The sequence below is a fragment of the Peromyscus maniculatus genome, chromosome 11 (genome assembly GCF_049852395.1).
Source record: "Peromyscus maniculatus bairdii isolate BWxNUB_F1_BW_parent chromosome 11, HU_Pman_BW_mat_3.1, whole genome shotgun sequence".
Classification (NCBI taxonomy): Eukaryota; Metazoa; Chordata; class Mammalia; order Rodentia; family Cricetidae; genus Peromyscus; species Peromyscus maniculatus.
The window spans coordinates 79,624,503-79,648,808 of NC_134862.1; the positions used below are offsets into that span (position 1 = coordinate 79,624,503).

At 43.0% G+C, this 24,306-nt stretch overlaps 1 protein-coding gene across 2 annotated transcripts in view; it reads right to left on the minus strand.

Annotated features, from left to right (window-relative positions):
- Positions 1 to 850: 850 nt before the first annotated feature.
- The window catches only part of Atf6 (activating transcription factor 6), a 178,410-nt gene continuing 154,954 nt past the window's right edge, over positions 851 to 24,306 (minus strand). The window contains exon 17 of one of the 2 annotated variants that reach the window (XM_042258560.2): positions 851 to 4,564. In XM_042258560.2, the coding sequence (XP_042114494.1) occupies positions 4,356 to 4,564 (209 nt within the window). In that variant the 3' untranslated portion in view covers positions 851 to 4,355. The remainder of the gene's footprint in view (positions 4,565 to 24,306) is intronic. The other variant, XM_006994440.4, reaches the window with a different exon arrangement.

Sequence of the window (24,306 nt, forward strand, 5' to 3'; positions counted from 1 at the left end):
CTCTCTCCAAGTGCTATTAGGGTGGGAAAGACAATCTCTTCATTTCATTATCTTCTTCTTTTTTTTTTTTGGTTAAAATTATGACATATTATATTCATATTAGCAGGAAAAAAATCATTACTTATGTAAGTTAAAATGGCCTACAACTGATGAAAAGAACATGTGGGTGAAGAATATGGAGTCCGTAAGGTGGCAATAAGTTTCTACCAATTATGGCAATGTGCAGAGTGCTTGGGAGGTTGATCACTGTGACGGAGCTACAGCAGGAGACTGTCTCACTTGGACATTCAGGTCTGTGTACCTGCTGAAGGAAGCAGTCAGCCCCCCAGGCTGAGGTGGGAAGATGCTGTCATAGGTAGGCACTTCCAAGAGTTTAGACTAAAGGAGGGCTATGGGATCAGACCCTGACTCTCTAGGTCAAGGGTGTTCACGTGGCTGCATCTATGGAAGCAGAAGGTAGAATAGAAGTTTTCAGAGTGGAAGGAAGTTAAGCAATCCCCAGTTTTGTTCCTGTAGTACATTTCTGTTATCTTTCATAGGAAAACGGCAAGACTGAAATACAGTCTCACAGTTGTGAAATAGCGGGAGTTCTCCCGGGTCAAACGTTCTGGTCACAGCAGCCATGTCTGATAGCATCTTGCTACTGTGACTACCGGGGAATATCTGTCCAGGACAGAGGTTTGGGCCGACAAGATTGAACCAGGACAGTGTCTCTTTAAACATGAGAGAAAAGTCAGTTTGAATCCCAAGTTCCTTCTCTGTTTGTAAGCAACAGTTTTTTTGGGAAATTTTAGGAATGAATCACTTGATGTTGTCACTTTCAAGTACATACTTGTCTGCTTCATTATTAGTGTGTGTGTGTGTGTGTGTATGTGTGTGTGTGTGTGTGTGTGTGTGTGTGAATGCCATGTGTGCGCAGATGCCTATGGAGACCAGAAGAAGGCATTTGATCTCCAGGAGCTGGAGTTAGGAACAGGCAGTCTGTGAGCCATGAGCTGTGATCCAGGTGCTGAGAATGGAACTGGAACCTCTGAAAAAGCAGCAACAAGTCTCAACAACTGAGCCATCTCACCAGCCCAGGGTCTACTTCTTACTACCACAAAAGGCAAAAAGGTGCCCGCTTTATGCTACTTCATTAGGAAGAAATTAGAAGATGCTATGAACCTGTAACCATGGGGCTTTGCATTTTAAAAAACAGACTCTACCCACTAGCCCATGGTGAAGGCGCTGTACTAACGCATGGTAAGAAGGACATCTGTCTCACAGGCATCTTCCTCATCTTCTCCTAACTGAAAGCAGGCTCACATTACACTCTAGGGGAGCTGTTTTAGGAGCTAACCTTGGGGAGCAGCAGTTCTGACCCAGTAGTTAACAGGAGGAAACACCCGCTTGCTTCCACCGAATTTAAAAGCTGGGGACTTGCAACGAGATGAAAGGCCACCCTGTCAGCCTCCATCATCACTTTCTGACATCACAGTGCCGACAGCCTAGGCACAAAGCCTTCTAGTAACAGGTGGAGTGCCTCCTTTGGGAATGTAGCTAAATAAAACAGCAGATTTACTCATTTTTATTTTTTGTGTGGATCCGTTTTGCCTGCACATGTGAGTGTACACCATGTATGTGTGTCTAGTGCCTATAGAGGTAGGAAGAGGCATAGGATCCCCCTGGAACTGGAGTTGCAGATGGCTGTGAACTGAACCTGGGTCTTCTGGAAGGGCAAGAAGTGCTGTTAACCACTGAGCCACTTCTCTAGCTCAAATTTATTTACTTTTTTCATAATCTTGCAAAAAAAATCACATTTCAGAACTTAATAAATTAAAAATATATATTATGTCGCAGATAGCTCCTATCTATATTTCCAGGCTATAGACCCCAAAAGGCAATCTCACCAAAACAGAAACTGAAACCTGAATGTCTGCTTAACTTGCTCCATTACAGCAGCTTTCCCTTTCCAGGGGGCCTGTGCTGCACACAAACATTAAGATAAAAACTACCGTACCCACAGATGACAGCTCTTTCAGCAATTTCAACAGCAGGATACTCTGGGTATCCGTCAAGTGCCTTTCCCTTGTTTCCTGAAACAACCCGAGGAGGATCCCATTCCTCACCCCACCAGGTGGACTTAGGAGAGGGAAGGACAAGACCTGGAGGGCTAGCGAGGGCAGAGTTGGCAAGGCTCCAGACTACAAGGAACAGCCCTTCCCAGCTCCTGGGCTTCCTGACCTGCACTGTGGCCACCCTAACATCTGCCTGCTCTTTGGCTGTGCCTTCCTCCCAACCATCATCCCCAATGTCACCTGCAGGAGAGGCGTGACTCTACTGAGGCCTGTGGTCTGAGGAATTGGTAGAATGAACACGACAGAGCGATGATGCCAAAGACAAGAGTCCCCGGATGACTTCTTCTTGTGCGGTGCAGCGAGAGGGAGAGGTACCAGTGAGTCACTGCAGACACTATCGGTGTCTTCCGGCGATCAGCAGCAGGGATGACTATGCGGCTGAGGCCTACAGCCACGGCCACACCCTCTCTCTGGCCACTTCCCGGGCAGAGAGGAACAGGGCCACAGGGTATCCCACTTTCCTCGCAAATGGATACCCCCTAAAAGTATTCCATGCATTTGCTATCTATTCCTTGGCACCCATTAGAAGACCAGTCCCCAGGGAAAACAGGTCTTGTCTGAAAATCACCCAAGAGCCGATCAGGATGGACTGTGGCATTGAATTCAGCAGTTTGCACTGTGGGAAAAGAGAAGGCTGCACTATTGGAACTCCAGATTCCCAGGTAACACAGCAAAAGCAGCCCTGCCTCAGGAGCATCTGGCTAGCTTGGGGGACAACAACAACGTCCAGAATGTTGTCGATGAGGAGCCAGGCATAATGGGATCGTCACCAGCAAAAACAACCAGACTGCACACAACCCCCTAGGGCTGTGTGGACTGCAGTGGACCGCCTGACAAAGGCTTGCAAGCCAGCCGGGGAGATTCTGTGAAAAAGCTCTGAGGGACTACTCACTTCAGAAGGAAGGCGGCACACGGGGAGCAACACCCGTTTCTGTGAATTCACCACTGAACAGTACAGTAGCAATTTAGCTGCTTGCTATGGTAAAGGAAGCAGGCAGAATACAAGAAAACATATATGAACATAACTTCTGCTTTTTATTCATTTTTTTGAGATGGTTTCTCTATATAGCTTTGGCTGTCCCGGATCTTGATATGCAGACCAGGCTGATCTCAAACTCGGGGCCTGCCCTGCCTCTGAGTGGTGCTAGGATTAAAGGCATATGCCCAGCCATAGCTTTTTTTTTTTCTTTCCCCTCTTTCCTTCCTTCCTTCCTCCCTCCCTTCCTTCTTTTCTTTCTTTTTCCCTCCATGGACTAAGAGAGCTACTTTCTTTATTACCTTTCCACTGGAGAAAGTGAAAGTTTTTGGTGTGGCCTCTCAGTGGGAATCCATGCTGGCTGAGGGCACTGCCAGTCCTTAAGGGAACACGCTCTAGTTGCGCTTAAATCTGAAGTCACCTCCACGTTCCTTGGCAGTCTGGTTTCACAGAAGTGTGTCCTGGGCTGAGGACTCACAATGGGAAGGAAGCATTTGCCCTGAGGTCCTTAAGGATCTGTGCAGACTGGCAGAGTTGGCAGCCGGGGCTCTAAACTCACACTGCTGCCGTGGGAACCCGTGTTTAAACACACGTGTGAATGGAGTCACCGCCTCCTCCTCACCCACACTGACCTTCCCTCCCCTTCTCTGCGGGGTGTGGCTGACTCTCTGACCCCACAACAGTTATTTGTTCAGGGCTGAACCACAAATCACAAGTAAAAGTAAACTTTACCAACTGGGGATGATCCCTTTACCCCAAACCCTAAACTGTTCTGAGTCTGTGGGATGCTTTTGGCTGTTCGGGTTTTTGAAATGTGTTTTCTCAAGTCTGGGATTCAGAATGGATTTGAGTTAAAGGAGAGAGAAAGCCAATTGGTGGAAACCACATGGGCATGTGTTCTGAAACTTTAAAGAAAATTGCTTTACTGGGCCAGGAAGTGCAGTGGACAAAAGAGGAAGTGGGCCTTATCTGGAGGGAGGTGACTAAGAACAAGACACATCCAATAGGGAAAGCAGTGAAGAGAGACACAACAGAGTCACCAACGGCCGGCAACACTTCCACAGGGGCCGCGCACCACGAGGAAGGCGCTCCAGACGTTCCTCCGCACAGGCGGGTAGAGGTGGAAGTCAGCGCTGGTTCTCTTTCCCTGAGTCACAGCACGAGGCAGTTAGTTCTCCACTAGGCGAGGAGCAGAGGGCAGCATTGCTCACCGGCCCTTCCGATTGGCAGCCCACCCCTTGCTTTCCAGTGCAGCCCAGGGACTACTGTAAGGACTCAGGGATGGTGCTGACAACATGGGTCGTCTCCGGGGCTGCTGGAGGGGAGCCAAAGAAGGTGTTGGTTTGGTTCCTCTGATGATCTCGGAGATAAGGAGGAACAGAGGAGCTTTTGATGTGGAGGATCCTGGTGTCCATCACCTGACAGTCAATCTGCATCATCACTTCATAGTCCTGCCCATTGATCACGTTATCTGTGGAGCAGACACAGGGTTAGACGGGCAACGGGGTGTGGGCAGTCACTACACTTCAAGGAGGACAGGAGTTTCATCAGTCTCTAGCAGAGCTATCTACAGCTGGCCTGGGTGCCAGTGTGTCCTGTCCTTCCCTCCTGGAGACCGATATACAAGACAACTCAAGAGGAGGGAGAAACACCACGCCCTTCTACCTCCCATTTCACTGTATCCCTTATTTGAAGAACTGTTTACATTTTGTGCTTTAGTTGTTCGCTCGTGGTTAACTTGTACCCCCCCTGGAAAGGCTTCTGGACTGTTCCTTCACGATACTTTCTCTACTACGTCTCAGCCCTCAAAGCCCGTTGTTTGTTTCTCATTCTTCCTGCTCCTTTGCCCATCCCCATCACTACCTCCGTACTCATACCCTCAAGTCCAAAAAACTATAAACCACACGTTCCCCAGCAGGTACCCTAGTACTACTGTCAGGAAACCTTACTAGGGACACAAGTGATACATACAGTGAGCATGACCCAAACTCCCAAGAATGCTGGGATGTCTTCAGAAGACCAAAACTAAGAACCCATGGGCAGAAGCAGGTAGTTAAAGCCTGAGGGCAAAGGCTATTTACTCGATGAAATTTTAGCAGAAAATATCCAAGCCCACAGAAGGAAATGGACATCCAAATACATGAGCATTTAGAGCCCCAAAGAGTTATGACCAGACAACCTTTGCATGACATATATATCATAGTTAAGATGTCTCAGTTTTTCTGTTGCTGTGATGAAATACCCCGACAAAGGAAATTTAAGAAAGGAAGAGTTATTCTGGCTCACAGTTCAAAGTATGTCCACCACGGAGAGGAAGCCAAGATGGCAGAAGCCTGAAGCATCCACAGGAAAGAACCAGACAGAGATGAATGCATACTGCTGCTCAGCTCCTGCTCTCCATTTTCACAGGATCCCATCCAGGGAACAGCCCCATTCAATAGAGTGAGTGAATCATCCCACCTCTATTAAATCAATCAAGAAACCTCCCATAGCCATGTCCAAAGGCCCACCTCCCAAGTTATTCTAGATTCTGTCAAGCTGACAACACTAACTACTACAAATGTCAAAAGTGCAAAGTTAGGAAATAATAGTAAAAGGTGTAAGGGAAAATGTTGATTGACACACAAATGAGACATATCAGAATAATGTCAGATTTTTTGTTGGCTACCCTAAAAGCCAAGAAAGCATGGAATGATATACTTCAAGCCCTAATCATAAAGTAAACTTTATTGACAGTCTTGGGAGTGTTGGAATATGATCAAAATATCCCACAGCAGTCAGGTGGCTCACAATCACATGAACTCCAACTCCAGGTGATCCATCCCTTATCTGATACTTGCTTTGTGTGTGTGTGTGCGTGTGCGTGTGCGTGTGCTTGTGCGTGCGTGCGTGCGTGCGTGCGTCTCCTTACAGGTACTACTACTGTCTGTAAGAACTAAGCTCCCCCCACTTCAATCTGGCTCATCTCTGCAGCCTCCATTATCATGAATTTGAAATACCCAGATGCATACTATACTCCCTCTATGCTTTCTAAGAGGATGGAAGTTTTTTACTTCGGGGACAGGGCCAAATTACTCCCTCATTTGTAATCCTGGGTGGTCATTTTCCAACTTGTAGTAAATGAAATGATGAGAGAATTATAAACACATAATATTTCTCAATCCCAGCTGAATAATCATGACACTACACCAGAAGCTCTGAAAATTTGGAAGACTGTTCAGTAGTCAACGTGGCATCTGATTTTGCATTTTCATCTGTGAATCTGGAGCTGTGTTTTCAGGAGAGCCTAGTCTCATACTACCTTTCTTTTTTTTTTTTTTTTGGTTTTTCGAGACAGGGTTTCTCTGTGTAGCTTTGCGCCTTTCCTGGAACTCACTTGGTAGCCCAGGCTGGCCTCGAACTCACAGAGATCCGCCTGCCTCTGCCTCCCGAGTGCTGGGATTAAAGGCGTGCGCCACCACCGCCCGGCTCATACTACCTTTCTATTATGATAATACACAGCCAAACAGTAATTTTTAAATTTGAATATTTTTTAGTGAAAATGAGCTCAGATTAGAAGTAAGATTCTTCCTGTCCCATTATCCTTTCTTAAACCTTTACACTAAATATGTCGAGCATTTTGGAAGAAAACCCAAAGCCTGACATTTGATCTTCAGACTCCACTGTTATGTTTGGGGAACGTGAGTCTTAAAGCTTGTCACATAGGAAGGTGGGGCAGCTCGAGACATCTATCTAGTATGGGGTGTTTTCAAAGGGGATCTAATACACACACTTCAGAGAGTCTACGTGTTCTCTGATATTGTATACAAAATTTGTATGTTTTGGAAAACAGCCTATTAGATTCTTAAAAATTAAAAAAGAAAAGTTAAAAAATTAAAAAAAAAACCACTAGATAAATCTAATAACATATTCATTTTATAGTATACAATACATTCCTTCTATTTTAAAGCCAAGGGAAAATAGTCCCTGTGCTTTGATAGGTTAGTCACTGCCTGAAACATTCTCACTGGTGATAAGTTTCCTTTACAACTCTTCTAAGTCTCTTCAATTATAATTGAAGCTAATTTTCTTTTCAGCCATACCAGAGATGAAGAACAGCTGGCTGCTGCTGTACACTAACCTCTTCTTTAAGGCCATTGCTATAGCAGCTTAACACCAATTTTCCAAGTCATGACTCCATGCAATGGCTTTCAAATTATTTATCTTTATACAACTAAATTTAAATGTCTAGAAGTTGGCTAGTGTTTCGCATTGAACTATTTTCCAGAAAGTAGAAGATGGAAGAAAGACATTCTGCTAATGTATTTGGAATCATTTCATTCAGAACATGTGACCAAGTTCAGATTTCAAGGCGCCACACCAGCCATTTCCTTTTGGAAGTACAGTCACTGTGTGTGTGTCTCTGTATATGAATGCGCACGCGCGCACACACACACACACACACACACACACACACACACACACACACACACACACACACACGCTGCAGCACAGAAGACCAAATAATGGAAAACACATGTCAGAGACATGAAATACATATGACTAATTTTTATTGTTTTTTTTTTTTTTTTGGATTAACTCAGAATCCAGATGAGAGTTTAAGATCAGGACTAGGCTCTCTAATATTGTTTCAACCACCTGCAGAAGACGTTAGATTCACATACCTGCTGTAGTTTAAACTGATAACTAGGGTTCTTTAACGCCTTAAATATCAAGAGGGGATGAAAGACCTAGAAATACAGGCTCTGAGAGAAAACTAAAGCTGCAATTGGATTCCAAACCTAGGAGCTCCTAGCGATGGCTGAGACGGCACTGTTACCTTACACCCAACCAGGAGGCTCAGGGTGGCTCTAGACCAGAGCCTTTGAACTATCTTCTGTTCTTACTCCCTCCTCCCGATGGTGAGGAGAGCTAGGCCATGGTAAGCAAGAGCAATGCTAGAAGACCACACGAGATCTAGACAGTAAGCGAAGGCTGTGGAATGGAGGAAACCCTTCTGCAAGACCTGCTGGATACATTCTTGCGATGCTGGGGCTGAATGCAGGGCCTCCACCACTGAGCTACGCTGCCAGCCCTGCATATTTTGTTTACGATATGCCATTAGGAGTCACAAGGTTCCCAACATCCCTAAAGATTAGAGAGGATAGCAGCGCTGGTCTGCTCTGGGAGATCCTATAAAACAGATCTTTAGGTTTCACAGAACCCAGTCAGACAGTAAATGAGGCAGTCTCACCGTGACTGATGTCTGGATTGCTAAGGAAGGACACATGGAGAAGGAGGCTCATGGTAACTGTAAAACAGTCATCCTGCGGACCAGGCAATTCTCCTGCCTCACCCTTTCCAATGCTGAGATTACAGGTGTGGGTCACCATGGCTGGTTCAGGGGAACTGGATCTTGCCTAGGTCCCCATGGTGCTGGGCTGTGGGCATCTGTTTACATTCTGAGCACCCAGAACAGCAGGAGCTGTACCACTCATTGCAGGAACAGCAGATGAGGCTCCTGCTACTCCCTTAAGACTCTGTGCTCTGTTACCAGGTGAGCACCTCTGGAAAGGACAGCACCTTCAACTGATGCCAACAATTTGCTACTCAGTGTGAAAAAAAATGATCAAAGCAGGCCCTGACAGAGGGTCTGAAGACTTGAGTTAGCCTTGGAGAGCAGGAGAGGAAGAGCCCTTAGAGAGAAATGGGGTCAGAATGTGAGCAGCTGGGACAGAGCACATATTTTAAAGATGATGTCCTCACTGTTAATGTGGAGGGCTCTGCTAAGTGAAAGTCATGGGTCTCCTGAGGAGAGGAAACATGATAAACATTAGGTTGAGGAGTTGAGAACCAAGTTATGTAAAAAGACTCATAAACCCTTCCCCCTCTCCAGATGTATAAGAAAGAAAGAAAGAAAGAAAGAAAGAAAGAAAGAAAGAAAGAAAGAAAGAAAGAAAGAAGGAAAGAAAGAAAGAAAGAAAGAAGGAAAGAAAGAAATTAAGGAGGGAAGGAGGGAAGGAGAGAAGGAGGGAGGGAGGGAGGGAAGGAGGGAGGGAAGGAGAGGAGAGAGGGAGGGAGGGAGGGAGGGAGGGAGGGAGGGAGGGAGGGAGGGAGGGAGGGAGAAGTCACGCCTATCTGGAAAAACAGAACCCCAAAGGAGTCACAGGAAAGTGAAGGTGTTCTGGGTTTATGCTTCTACCAACAGATACATGGAAACCACATTTTCAAAAAATATTCACCTTGTGTGCTGGGACTTTTGAAGCGTACAGAATGAGACAGAACAGCAATCCAAGTCTGGTAAAATGCATAAACCAAATATTTTACATTTAAAATCCATCAGGCAAATAAAAAGGAAAAGAGATGAAAGGCTGCATGCACGAGCACCGGAATGTGTTTCTGAATGCTCAGAAGGGTCGGGGAAGCCAGGAAAGGTGTCTGAACAGAGGGTGGAAAAATTCCAGGCAACGTGGAATTCTGAACAGCTTATAAACACACAATAACTGAATTAAGCAGTCTGCCAAGGGGCTATTTGTTGAGAGATGACTAACACAAAAAATAGAACTAAATATCTAAAGATTTACATGAAGTTTAATTTTTAAAAGTGACAAGGCTTGACCAGTGCTTTGTAGAGAAGTATATATAAGATAGATTTGCTGACTTGTTACTTATGGGCATGATCGTTTACCTGTATGTCTGTGCACCATGTGTAGCAGGACCTGGTGACTGCAGAGACCAGAAGAAGGTGTCTGATCCCCTGGAACTGTAGTTATAGATGCTGTGGAGCTGCCAATGTAGGTGCTAAGAACTGAACCTATGTCCTATGAAAGGGCAGCCAGTGCTCAAAATGGTTGAACCACCTGTCCATCATCAAAGACAGATTTTCATCTAAAATTAGACACCAATCCTAATGAAGCAGATTGTTCTGTGCAAGTTTGGCTGGTGCCAGGCTATGCCACTAACATCTGTACCTGAATCTGGGGACACAACAGAAGACAAACTGGAAAACACAGAAGCAGCGTGAATATAAAGACATGCTGTGATGTCATCTCTCTGTGGGGCTTCTCACTTCCATAAGCTAACTCTACTATGCCCGTATATCTCTAACTGTGACACACGTCTGGTTTGGGGCACTTCAACATACCACACATTGCTAGTATTCTTACTTCTGCTTAGGGGAACCCCTTTTCTGCTATTTTGACCCACTCGGATTCTCTACATAATCCAGCTCTAATAATCTAAATCCTACTTTGAGTATCAACTTCTAAGAAACCTTCCATGGGAACCCCAATGCTGACTTTATGTTAGTAAAGGAAGGGAGTTAGGCTTCTTTAAGGAATGGCTGACGAAAGCTGGAATGGGGACGAAGGAAAGGGGAGAAGGCTAGTGAGATGGGAGGCTCTCCCCCACCAACTGGGAAGAACACTGATCAATAACTGTCACAGGGCAGACGGTGACAGAGACGGCACTTCCAACATCACGGATCTGGAGATGTGAGAACACATGGAGGGACAAAGAGTTCCCAGCAACTGTCACAAATGCCCTTCGCCAGAAGAAATTACAAAGTTCCTCTGATGGGAAGGTTTTAGGATTGAAAGTGATCAGAGGCAGAGAAAAAGTTGAGGGGGATATCACACATTCAATTGTAACAAAACTAGAAATTGTTAAATAGTGTAGGTTTTATGGACACTAGAGAATGGAGATTTGGATAGGAAAGAGTTCTGTCCTGTTAGATTAGAAAAGGCATCATAAAACATGTATGTGGGCCTAAAATAGTGACTATATAAAATCCACTGGATCCTCAATACCTTTAGTGGTCATGATAAGTGAATGGCATTATTAAGTACAAGCAAATCAAACAAACAAACCCTGATTGTTACTATATTAGTCTAAGCTTCATTATTATATTTTAATATATAGCATTTTCACATGGGCTTAATATACATTAAATTTCCAGGAACATAACTGTTGACGATCTGCTTAATAAATACTTCTATGTATAAAACACTGATCATCTAATCCTCATAACAAACTCTTAAATCAGATATAATTATGATTATTGCTGTTATTGTTCCCATTTATGAGACAAAGTAACTAAAACATAGATATCAAGTACTTGGCTACTCAGCTGGAAAATGACAACGTAGATCTTTACCTAGACAGTGAGGCTACAGAAGCCGTTCTTAAAACTATTCTATCAGGTTAGGAATATTTTTTATCCTGCAATTAGAAAAATCAAGAATTATTTATCATTAAAAAATCAGATCATTTTCAGTATTAGAATCACCATCAGAGGATATCCTGATTAAATTGCCTGGTAGGTACCCAGAACCAAAAGAGGAGAGCTCCAACATGTCTCATTCAGGTAGTTCTTCTGATGATGTCAATCCCCACCCCCTTAAAAAACTATTGTTGTTTTTTTTTTAAACTTGAGTCTAATGGGTGAATAATGTGGCAATTCCTTTCCTTCTCATATATTAACAGCTATGCTAATGTTCAGAAGCCCTTCACTGTAAAACCCAGACCCACAGATTAACTACCTAAAGGCAGATCATAGGTTAAACCTCTGTGATCATAATGATGGGTAGAAGAATGAAACTATAGTCCTTCCCTTGTTTGTTTCTGTCTGTCTGTCTGTCTAGTTTTGAGACAGGAGTCTTACTATGTAACCTTGGCTAGTCTGGAATTCACTATGTAGATGAGGCTAACCTTGAACTCATAGAGCTCTGCTTGCATTGGCCTCCTGAGTGCTGGGATTAAAGGCATGATTCACCATGCCCAGCCTCCTTCACTTGCATTAAAATAAAAAAAATGAATGGGAATTACATATTCTTTCCAGAATGTCAAGATGGTCTGTGTAACACTTCTGTCTACTGTGTTGGGCAGGCTCAGCTACTACAAGATAAAGAATTCCAGATCATGGTAGAATCCTAAAAGATAACGAGGCCTAGTAACACCAATTATTCCCAGCTTATCAAAAACCCTGGCATATTTTTTAATCATAAAGCAGAACCATAGCATGTATTGGGCTCTTTTTTTCCTTGGTGCTTGAGGATCTGCCATTATCGTGAAATGACACAGTAAATATCTGTACTAGAAGGTTCATGACCAGCCACCTCCTTCAGAGGAGAGAGCTGTCACTGATGGACTCTTTTATCACAGAAGGCAGCAGTACTCAGATCAGAAATTCAGGAAACACTTGCCAAAAAGGACAAGAGCACACCAAATACTGTCTTTATATTTGGATACAGAATCCATTTCAGTAGTGGCAAGACAATTAGCTTTGTTGTGACTGCACAAAGGGAAATGAACCCAAACACAGACCTACAAGACACAGCCTGTATGAGAAGAAAATGAAGAGCACAGTGAAAGGAACTCTGAGACTAGAAGAATTTAGAAAGTCAAGGAGACTGCAAAGGCCAAAACTATCCTGGCAAAATGTTAGCTGGAGATAGGGTAACAGCAGAGGTAAGATCACATAGTGATTGATCAGCATGAAGGTGCAAAGTTCTGAGAGGACTAGGAAACTGTGAAAACTGGTTTCTCAGAAGCATCTCAGTGGGCTTAATTTCACAGAGACACACTCCTAGGGGGAATCACACTAAGTCAGCTCCCTGGGGACAGGCATTTTTGTCACTGCTGAATCCTTACTGTACACAGAAGAGATTCACTTATCAGCATTTATTGGAATACATGAATGTGTAGAAATAACCTCAAAGGAAGCTGACGTAAAGAGGGTGTACACTGAAGTGAATACTCAGAGAACTGTGCTAGGCAGAAATGAAAGCCATCTCAAATATGTATCCTAGAGATTCAGTTTTTGTATATGTATATATGTGCATATCATGTGCATGTTTGCGTATGTATGTACATATATGTGAGCAGGTATATGTGCTCATGCATATGGAAGCCAGAGGACAAACTCCAGTGTTGTTCTTCAGGAACTGTCCACCTTTATTTCTGAGACAGCAGCTCTCACTGGCTGGGCTTGCCAAGCAGGCTAGGCTGGCTGTCCAGTGAGCCCAGGCACCCTTCCTGCATCCACTTACCCAGATGTGCAGGCGCCATCATGCTCAACTTTTTAAATGTGTGTTCTAAGGATGTGGCCTAGGTCTTCATACTGAATGGCAAGTATTTTACTAGGTGAGCTATTTCCCAACTCCAGATTCAGTTTTTAAGTGGACAATTTCTTCCTTTTTGGAGAAGTATGGTTAAGAACAGGGTAGAGGTCAGTTTCACAAGTCAATGTCTGTAACATTATTTGCTATTCTGAATCTCTTTTTTCCCCATTGATATGCCAAAAATCCCCAATCTGAATTAAATTTAAACATGCTTTAAAAATTCAGGGTCTTTGCGTACCCACATGTGTTTACTTCCTCAGCTCCTTACAACAATTGGACAAGTTTACATAAGTAGAACCAAGCAAACGGGTCTTCAGAAAGATGTCTGGGTCCCTATGTTGTGCAATATTTGATTGCACTGTAACACTGTGTTAATAAAGTTAACTTTGATTCTGGCAGCGGAGTCAGCGGCTAGCTGTATGAAATTAGCCACTGAGAAGCCAGGAATATGGAGAGAAGACGCACAGGAAGGAGAAGGGAGGAACTTGGATTTTTCTCAGTCTCTTTGATCTGGGAAGTGTGGAAGAAGGATAGCTTGTTGGTCCTCCATAGCTTCTTTGATCTGTCAGGTTTTTACCCAATATCTGACTCCTGAGTCTTTATTGATACTAGAACAATTTAGATAAACACTTCACTGTGTCCCTTATTGTTTTACAACATGTTTCCCTTCTTGTGAGCAAGCCTCACTGACAAAAGGCAAGGCAAGCTGGATATGTGCCTGTAATTCTAGCATCTCAGAGGTTGAGACAGGAGAGTCAAGAGTTTCAGGCCAGCCTAAACTAAATATTGAGTCCTTATCTTAACAAACAAACAAACAAAGCCATTAAATAGTCATTAAATCCAAATCACATGCCAAGATCTGAGATGGCTAATCCAGTCCCCCAGTCCCATTCTTAGGTAAAATATAGTTTAGTACTAAGTCACTTATGATTTTTCTTTTAATATTTTTAAAACACTATATTTATCTTGTATAATCTGCAGGTGTTTTGTTTTGTATCTTAAAAGTCATCAGTTAATGTAGATAGCACTTTCAGGCAAAGAAACAGCTGGTGGATGTATTAGTCTGACTAATGGCTGGAGCCCACTTCGACATTTCCAGCATTGACTCCTGCAGATGAAATAACCAGAAAACACTCATTCTGGAAAAGAATGAGAAAGAATTTTCCCATTTTCTGGAAAACTTCTGGAAACCAATCTAACAAAGCACTGAGGAAACAGTCTTCAAAGCACTCAGGTCCTGGAGGCCACTGACTGAAGCTAGAAGAGGTCGCTACTGAGTAAATTAAGGCACTACTCTGATACCCCATACCAAAAAATAGGAGCACCCTGGCGACTAACCTTCTCTCAAATAAATAATCTAGGATTATAGAATGTTTTTGATCTCCATAAAAATAAAATAAATTAGAAAATACTATCCTATTTCTATGAATCTTGATACATACTCTAAATTTATAAAAACCCTCACTTGTGATTTATAACAATGTTGCTTCCTTAAGAGAATAAATTTTTGAGTTAATATAAAGTGGCATCCAGACATCTCTCTCGATGTGGAGACAGTTTTGGTCTCTGAGCCCCAAGGAATTATTCTTCTTAGCAGGTTGGTTAGCCTCTCTCCTTTCTGTTAATCAGGTTCCTTTGAGCCTCTTCTTTTCTGCTTTTGTAGAATTCAATTTGAGCAAGAATCTTACTAATGCACAACAAGATATTTGATCATTCACAATACCCAACCAACTCTGGCTAGCCTTCAGTAAGAATTCTACTGAGTCCAAGAATTCTGCTGAGTCTGTCTAGCAAGAATCCCTCTTAGCTCTCATGCTTCTTCTTAATAATTTTCCAGTTACTGATGCCTCCTGAACACTCTTCCCCTAGGCTGTACATTCCTAATCCCTTTTCCCAAACTGCAAGACCTCCTCATCAAGGTCCCTAGATCTATTGCCACCGCCATCTTTGAATAAAGTCTTCCTTACTGAGTTTAACAGGTGGCAGGAATAATGTTTGCTTTAACATTGTTAGTTGCTGCTGTCTGTCCTATTTCTTTCAGAAAAAGGAAATAGCAATGCTCGTGAGACTAAATCTTGGTGTACATCTCTGTTGGCAAGAAGCCAAGCAGCATTTTAGAAAATTAAAAGCAAGCTATAAAATGCTCTGATGGGTAGATGCCATGCCAGATCTGCTGAGGACAAGTAAGAAAGCAGAGGAGATGCTAATGTCCAAGGATAAAGTCTAGTGTAGAGAAATCTCTTGCTCTTATTGGTTTTATAAAAGTCATTAACATTTTATAAAAATCAAAGAATTTTTTTGTTAGTTTGTTGGGTTTTTTAGGATAAGAGCTGCCCATATTGTAAGTTATATATGAAATAAAAAAAAAAAACAGGCATAATTGAGTAAATGTAACATTCCCGAGTTCCAGTCAGCAGTGAAAATGACAAACAACGGCTGAAAACAGAAACTGGGTCTGCTCCACGCGCTAGGTCCTTGTGGAATGTATTCCAAACACAGCCTGAGAAGAGCTTCAAGGCCAAACTCCCAGAGATTCCTAGCAGGACTATGGGACGCACACCATTAAGATTTTTTTTTTTTTTAAATTAGGGATGTTGCTTGAATTTCTGAAGTCCATAAAGCTTCCTTGTGCTTGCAGGTGGTATACCTCCTAAAAGAGCTCATTAACTCAACAAAAACCTGCCCTTTCTAACATCAGGGTTAAAATAAATGACGATCCTCCCATTCTCCTCCTAACAGTCACTCCAACCTGTTAGTGTCTGCAGGTGTGAGATCAGGGATTGTGTGGCACCTTACATTAAATACTCAGGTGGCATGGCTGAAGAGATGGCTTAGTGGTCAAGTTCACTAGCCACTCTTACAGAGGACCCAGGTTTGAATCCCAAAATCCATACAGCAATTAACAACAGTCTGTAACTCTAGTTGCAGGAGATCTAACACCCTCTTCCGACTACCTTGGGTACCAGGCACACATGTGGTATACATACGTACACACAGGCAAAATACTTTAAAAAATAAATCTAAAAAAAATTTTGAAAATACGTAGGTGGGAGACACAGGTAACATGCTCATAAAAGCAGATGTCTGAGGACTCAGCATATCATGGTAGAATCAGAGAAAACTGTTTTCAGCTAAGATGTCTAGTCAGTATATCAACTATCAATGTACATTCATGTATGCAACATGTATTTGCTCCAAATGTTTACATAACAGTTACTATCTTCATGTAATTTATAATCAGGTTCTTAGGAAAAATATTTGGGAGGGACTAATAACATTTCACAGGATGGGATATGGAAAACTGCAGCTTACATCTAACAAATTACTAAACTTATTTTTACGATTCTATTTATTGCTGTTTTATGGGATAATTACACATCTTATAATTAAAATTTTTCTAGAGTAAGCAGAAAACGAATGGAGTGTCACTTTGGAGAAAGTAGGACTTACTGGGTTCAAACATATTCTCTGGTACACTGACAAGAGTAACAGCTACAGTAAATTCAAGACACTTCTGTCCACATGAACCTTGGGCATATACATAAAAGTGCTCCAGAGATTAATTCCTTCTGGATCTGATGGAAATAGAGTAAGACAAGGGGGTCTGAGGGTGCTGGCATTTTACGTTCAAATCAAAGTTTGAACATAAATTACAGACCAAATCCCAACTTCAGCACCTAACTTGGGTTCTTACTTTCTCAGACTTGTTCTACATTGCCTCAGCTGCAGGTTCAAACTGTGTCTTCGGTCATTGTGAAGTAGTCCAACAGGAATGAGAATTACAATCTTTATTCAAGCTGTGGACATAACAGCACATATTCAGACACGAGTCTGAAAAGCTGCCTCTTGCTCATAAGGATATAAAATCTCTTATTCCTTCTTAAAGAGATTTCTGACAAAGAAATTAACCAGGCCGAGACAATGTCAAACATTGCATTTAACCTTATTTGCCAAAATTCGTGGAGAGTTGGACAGCTAATGCCTTGCTTATGGGTGTATGTTCTTAATTCAAAGTGGCAAGGGTGCAGGGCCATGCTGTAGACATACTTCCTGTCCTGAGCCAGACAGGCCTGTTACTGCCTGAGTTTCCTGGCCTGCTTTCCGGCTTGTCTGGCCTGTGGGTAACCCAGAGGAAGCAACATTTGGAGTTTCCCCATGTCAGAGCTGGCTGCATGAAGTTCAGACATCCTCAGTATAAAACAGCTGGACAAAAAAGCCTACATTTTGTACATTTAGAAGGAAGGGAAAAATCAAGCACATGGCAATTAAGGGAAGTTATAGAAATACTCACGTCCAGCTACAGAATAAAGTTATACACACAAAATTATGTCAATTATAAAGAAAAGTATATTATTTCATGCGCTTTTGTGATTATTCAAGTTAGAGTTGTACCAGTCTTAGAAATGACATACTCTCCCACTTTAGACCTTAGGAACCTGAGGCCCAGAAATTCTTGGGCTAAGTTCTGCAATTTATTCTCATTATTACTGCTTCTTGGAGACAGTCCAAAGGAGGGCTGGCCCACATCCTCCATAGGATAGTAACTGAGGAACAATTGCTTAAGATGCAAATCTCTTTTAAAGTATTCACAATTAACTGGGGTTTATTTATATTATCACTTAGAACTTTTTCTGGATTTTAGCTCTTGGTGCAGGGAGGAAGGGCTTGGACCTGCCTCAACTGAATGTACCAGGTTCTGCTGACTCCCTATGGGAAACCTTGCAATGGAGAAGGTGGGAAAGGGGGAAAGGCTGGGGAGGGGGGAATGCTGGGGGGTGGGAGGAGGGAGGACAGGGGAATCTGTGGTTGGTATGTAAAATGAATAGAAAAATCTCTTAATAAAAAAAGGGAAAAAAAAAAGACTCAAACTGAAGAAGCATGAAACATGGACCAGAGGACTAGGGTTTTGAGCTCAAACACTTCAGGACACATCATTTTAAGGAAAAGCCTCTGATCTTCCACTTACTAGTCTATTTTCATTTGTTAAATATTTACAGAATCTCCATTGGGCCAAGCCTGGTTTAGGTGTTTGAACTGAAAGGGAAATAAATCCACAAGGTTTCCCCTCACAGACTTTACATTCTAATGGTGAGCATGAGTAGAGAGGGCAGAAGAGAAGTAAATGGTGTTTGAAAATGAAGATGACTGGGGTGGAGGCAGGCATGAATGAACAGGCTACACTGGAAGCACAGAAAGGCGTCTGGGGTAGGTCACTGAGAGGAATTTTTTGATTCAGGGTCTACAGTACTGAGGAAGGCAGCCAAGCAAGGATCTGGGGAAAGAGCATTACAGAAAGTGGGAAACACCAGTACAAAGACCCTGAGGCTGGAGCGTGCCTGAGGATCTGAGCAATAAGGAGGCAGCCCAGCCAGGGCAAGGTATAAGGAGATGAGGCCACAGAACCTGCTTCCTCCTGGTTACCCAGATTTAATCCTTTACTTAGAAGGTCTGAGCAGGATCTCAGGCTATGACCTATGATGTCACTCTGGCTAACAGCTTGTTTATTTCAAGGTCCAGGAGAACAAGTTATGTTTGCACAGTTCTTAAGGACTAACTGTGGTGGTATCTGTGGAAGGTCTTCAGAATGTTAAGAGATATAAAATGTGAGGACTGTCACCGTGTGGAGTTGTGTGGCAGAGTGGAAATGCCAAGCTTTACAATAGTTATGGATCTGAAGTCTAGCTCTTCCAGTTACTAGCTAGCAAGTTTACCTAACCATACCTAACCATATTTCAAGAGTTAATTATGCCAAGCACCTATCATAGCAAGCAATACACACTTTTCAATACAGCAAGGAATGAAAGGTGCCTCTGCATTCCAGAGCACGGGTATTCTCAGAGAATCAGCAATCCTGGGGTCTAGCCTGCCCTTCCACTACCTGCTTCATGGTCTTACAGAGAGGAAGTTGATGCACTGTCTACTGTTCATTCATTCAACTTACAATGATGCTGCTTTCCTGGGGGCAATGTGAGGGTTCAGGAGTGAATGCATGCAACAGCACTGTACAAAAAGAAAGACGGCAGTATTCCTACTGCTTATACAAGTGTGGCTAAGACTGATGTTAAGACAATGGAAAAAAAAAAATCCAGGGGAGTGGCTGCATTGGAAGCCAACAGACTGATCTGTTTATCTTGAAAACAGTATCCAGAACTCCCCCCTTGTTCAATCCCAGATAAGGGAGGAGAAGAGGAGGCGGAGGGGAGACAGGAGGTGGGGAAGACGACCAGGGAGGGGAGAGCTCCTTGGAGCAGCAGATCTCTATCACACAGCAGAAACAGTGTCAGAGAAGAAACAACGGCAAGCACTAAAATCCTGAAGTCCTCATTAAGTGTTCCCAGAAACACCAAGAACGCCGGCACGTTCCCCATCTCTCTCCAGTTTTAAGGTAAATTTGCCCAAATAGCTCCTGTAACTTGGTCTTTTATTCTGACCTGCACCCTTGACATTGTTTTCTAGGCTTCTTCAGTGAAAACCTTGGGGTCCTTCCTGTTAAGCAACTGGATCCACAGCATAGTTTTTATGGGATATGGTTAGTCTCACAGAAGTCAAGCGACAGCCTAAAAACTGGGTTGGTTTATGACTTAGAATTTCTTCAGAGAGCCTCCTTTTCCTGAGATTCAAACAAACAAACAAACAAAGGACACAACAACAATAAAACCTTTAACGCAGAGAAGAACTAAGGGCCAGCAGTGACCCCTTACTTTTATACCATTAGCTCATCCCATAAAAATCCCTCCAAACTCACAAAGCTACCTTAGTTTGCAGCTGGGCATCACAAACCCTAAACAACCAAAGTACAGTCACCACCTAGGTGCTTGCACTAACAGATATTACACAATCTTTAAAAACCTACAAATATGCTTAATTTAACCTTTATTTTTAAAGTGGAGACTGAAATTCCCAATTTAATTAACTCAGCATATTCAATTAATAGGGTCTTATAAAGGAGTTTTTTTCCCCAGATTTTTAAGGCAACAGGTATGTTCTTCCAATGAAAGTTTGTCCCTATGATCAATGTGATTCAATTACATAAATATTTACACAGCAGCTGCTATGTGCTAGGCAGTGTGCTGGGTGTTGGAGAAACAGAGATGAGTAAGACCTGGCCCCCGATCAAAGCATTGGACATCTAGTAAAAAGAGCAGCTATGTAAACACACCTAACAGGGCCTAAGTGTGAGATGGGTAGGGATGGGTGCAGTGAGAACAAGGAGGCAGGGTGCCCACCCTGACAGGGCAGAGGTGGCGACAGGAAAGGCTTTCTGAAGGAGATACACTTGAGCCAGACTTTGGAGGATTCTTCTGAGCTAGGGAAATTCTGGAGTGGGTAAGCATGAAGAAATACATCAAGTCTGGGTGATACACCGTGCAAGGTACTGCTGAAGAACAAAGTGTGGGGTGGGACAGGGGCAGATGAGGCTAGGGAGGGAGGAGAGGCACTCACAGAGCTTGGGAGGAATCCCAGTGGCAGTGGCGGGCCACTGAGGGGCTCTAAAGAAGTGAGACACGGGATCAGAGTCCAATTTATTGGATTGTTATTAAACGGTGCAATGTTATTGATTAAGCGGCGCTGTTTACCGTGCAAGAAAAGCCACGAGGTACAACAAAACCCACTGTAAGAGTTTATTAAGGGAATAGAGAGGGGGTGTGCATAGGTCTATGGAATGACCGTGCAGGAAGAGAGGGGAGGAAGAGATGGAACCCACTTTTATAAGTGCCCCCCACATGTGCACGTGGGCTTACATAGTTACGCCACACATGTGCATAGATTACGTGATCACGCAGCACATGGGTTACGTAGGATGTAAGGTCCTAGGATGACTAAGCATCTTGCCTGGCTACATAGCTGGGGGAGTGGCCAGGAATTCTAACAGGAATAGGACGTTCCGGTGGTAATGTGGGAAACAGAGATGGCAGGGGATGGCAGCAACAGTAAATAGATGCCTCAGTCCTAAACCTTACATGTTCTCATTTATTTCCTCAGGAGCATTCTGCTGACTCATACCTACTAGTTTAGATAAAAACACAGAAGAATACTTTCCACAGAAGTCCAGCGTGTAAAGTATACCCCACTTGATGTGTGAGGCACACTGTTTATAACTTTATTTAGTTCATCTCTGAAAAAAAGCCCAATGTAAAAGTAGAATATTCAAATCAGGCTCTTAGGCCAACAGTGACTTTTGGGGCAACACAATGATATGGCCTACTGTAGAATTTTCAGAAATAGGCTGTTCAGAAGGGTTCTGGAGAAATAAAGGATTAGGAAGGGATTACTGAAGAATTTGCTACATTTCCTACACTGCTTTCAATTTGTATGCTGCCTTTTATTGGGACTAACTTTGGTTACACTACTGAAAAACAGACATACATACTTCTGTGGTTATGTATGCTCAGAAATTAGCACAACTAAACATATAAAAGCAATGAAACACTTGATGAGAAAGAAGCATATTGGTTTATAGTATTGACGGGTGGGAAGGGGTCTAAAATCAGGAAGGGAACCAACACACGCTGTTCATTTAATCCTTAAAACAGCCTTTATACCTGTGGATGATGGTGGTGCATGGCTTTAATCCCAGCACTTGGATTAAACTCAGTCTCTGTGAGTTCACGGCTATCCTTGTCTACATAGTAAGTTCAGGCCAGCCAGGGCTACATAGCAAGACCCTGTCTCAACAATGACAAAATAAAGTTGGACATTATCAAAACAACAACAAAACAAAACAAAACTTATGAGGTACGTGGCAGAGCCCCCTTATTACAACATCACAAATGTAGTCTTAGGTATTTATATTAATTTCTCCAAACACACAACTGTGAAGTGGTGGAATCAAATTTGAACTCGGGTCAGAGCTTGCTGTCATGGGAAAGTATCAGATAGGTTACATAATAATAAGGGGACTCTACTGGGTACCTCATAAGGTGGTATAAACTATCATGCTTCTTTCTTGAAAAAAAAAAAGTATGTTATTTGGGGAAGGAATCTTCCTGGGAATGGTTAGTGCAAAGAGTGTTGTTCCAAGAAAAAAAATCAGAGTATGTGGGAGCTGGTTATGACTCTTCCTTGGGAAAACATGGGTTACCGCAGGAACCAGGTTTAGAGGGTCCCTGGTGGTGGAATGACCTCACTCCTTAGAACACAACGCAGCAAAACATGCTAACTGTCATGCAACGTTTGTTCTTTTGCAAGCTTGTAAAACATATTGGGGGAGGGGGGAGTTGCTGAACTTGAGACCAAAAAGAAGAGCAATGGAGAGACGGCTTGGAAGGAGAGACGCCCAGATTCTCACTGCAGGGAGACTGACAGTTGGATCTACACTCCTGACTATCACAGGACTTTACAGTGGGTGTTGGGCATGTGTTTTCTTTAAAGGGGCTTTGGGAGAGTATGTGGTGCAGTCAATACAAGCTCTGCTAGCACTGGAAAAGTCTATAACCCATAGGAACCACAGGACTGAAAAACAACAGCACACAGGTCTGTGTTGCTTTCGAGTCCCCACTACATCAGTGGCTTTTGTTCCCGGTAACGAATTTCCTGCTCCTTCCTTGGCCAACTGCCACCCGCCTCCCATCCCCACTCCTCTCCAGGACTGATGACAGATCCCAGAACTCATGTATGCTAGGCAATAGCCACGAGCCTCCTTGCCTCCTGTTTTGCATTGGAAGACAGGCTCTTGTTTAGTTGCTTAGACCCTGAATTTGGAACCCTCCTGTCCAAGCCTTCCACATAGCTGAAATGCAGGCGCATACTACTGGCTAGCACTTCTTGTTTCTATCAAAATTTTCATCAGGTTCTGTGAAGTGGATCTATTTAAGAGACATGAGGAAGATAGTAACAACTTATTGCAGTTATAAATCTGGAGGAAGGTCTGGCAAGTGCTGGGTGAGGGGCATTACGTTGTTTCCTCTGTCCAGTATTCACGCTGGGATTAAAGGCATGCACCACTACACCTGTCCTCTGCCCAGGTAGCCTACCAGACTTGGTGCAGCTTCCAGGGAGACCTCATGCAAAACAGAAGCACCTGCTTGGATGAGCTCTGCTCACATTAAAAGAACATGTATGTGGCTTCAAACATTGTTAAACATCATTTCACAGAGTATAGTGTTGTATTTACAGTAGTTACAGACTACATAGACTCCAGCAGGTACCTACCAGACTATCTCTGCTTAATTTCCAAACATCACCTTGTACACGGTTTCACTGTTTTCATGTGGTTCTTTACCAGTTATGCTGACATTAAGAACCATGCTAGTCCTAAACAAAGTAGACTACTGCTCCTCCGTGATAATAACCTCATAAACTTGACAAAGACCACAGAGGGCATGCTAGGAAGTTTCTGAATAAAAATGGGCCCAAATCATATTTTTTCAAGTTTCCTACATTTGCTAATTTTCTCTTTCTCTGGCATTTCATAGTAGGGCCAACTAAACCAAACTCGAGAAAAAACAAATGCATTAGTTTAGTAGGAAGGAGGACTGTGTTCCAGGCTAACTGTTTGGCTCCTAAGACATTCTCAGCATAAAGATGTGAATATAACATATGTGTGAAGAAATCTCCAGAAAACATGAACTCAGAATGCAATACCAACGCCTACGCACTGAGGAGGCTACAGACAAGCAGGGGAGCAAGGCAACATCAGAGTAGCAGTGTGAGCTGACATGAACTCTGAAAGACCCACGAGACTTCTCTACTTAAAGGTAGAAGCCGGAAAAAGGGTGTGTGTGTGGATGAATCTCACTGAAAATACAAACAGTTAGGTGAACAGACTAAGAGCAGATATTTTCCAGTTTAGTTCTTAGAAAGATACCTCTCCTCTGCTAAATAGAGAGGATCCCAAGGAGGTATCACTCTCCTTCATCAGCAAAAACATGTTGAGTTATAGTCATGACAGAAACATTTCCTCATGAATGAGTCTCTGAGACACAATAAAATGGATAAGATGATATGCAAACAGTTGAACAGGTCCTTTAAAATGAGGTTAATTGGATACATGAACATTATCCCCTTGTCTTCAAGTATAGCAAGAATGTTCTACTATAATATACATGAGTTTATGTAGCTATTGGGTGCATATGTTTTTCATCCTGTTGTCTCTCAGCTCTTACCACAATGA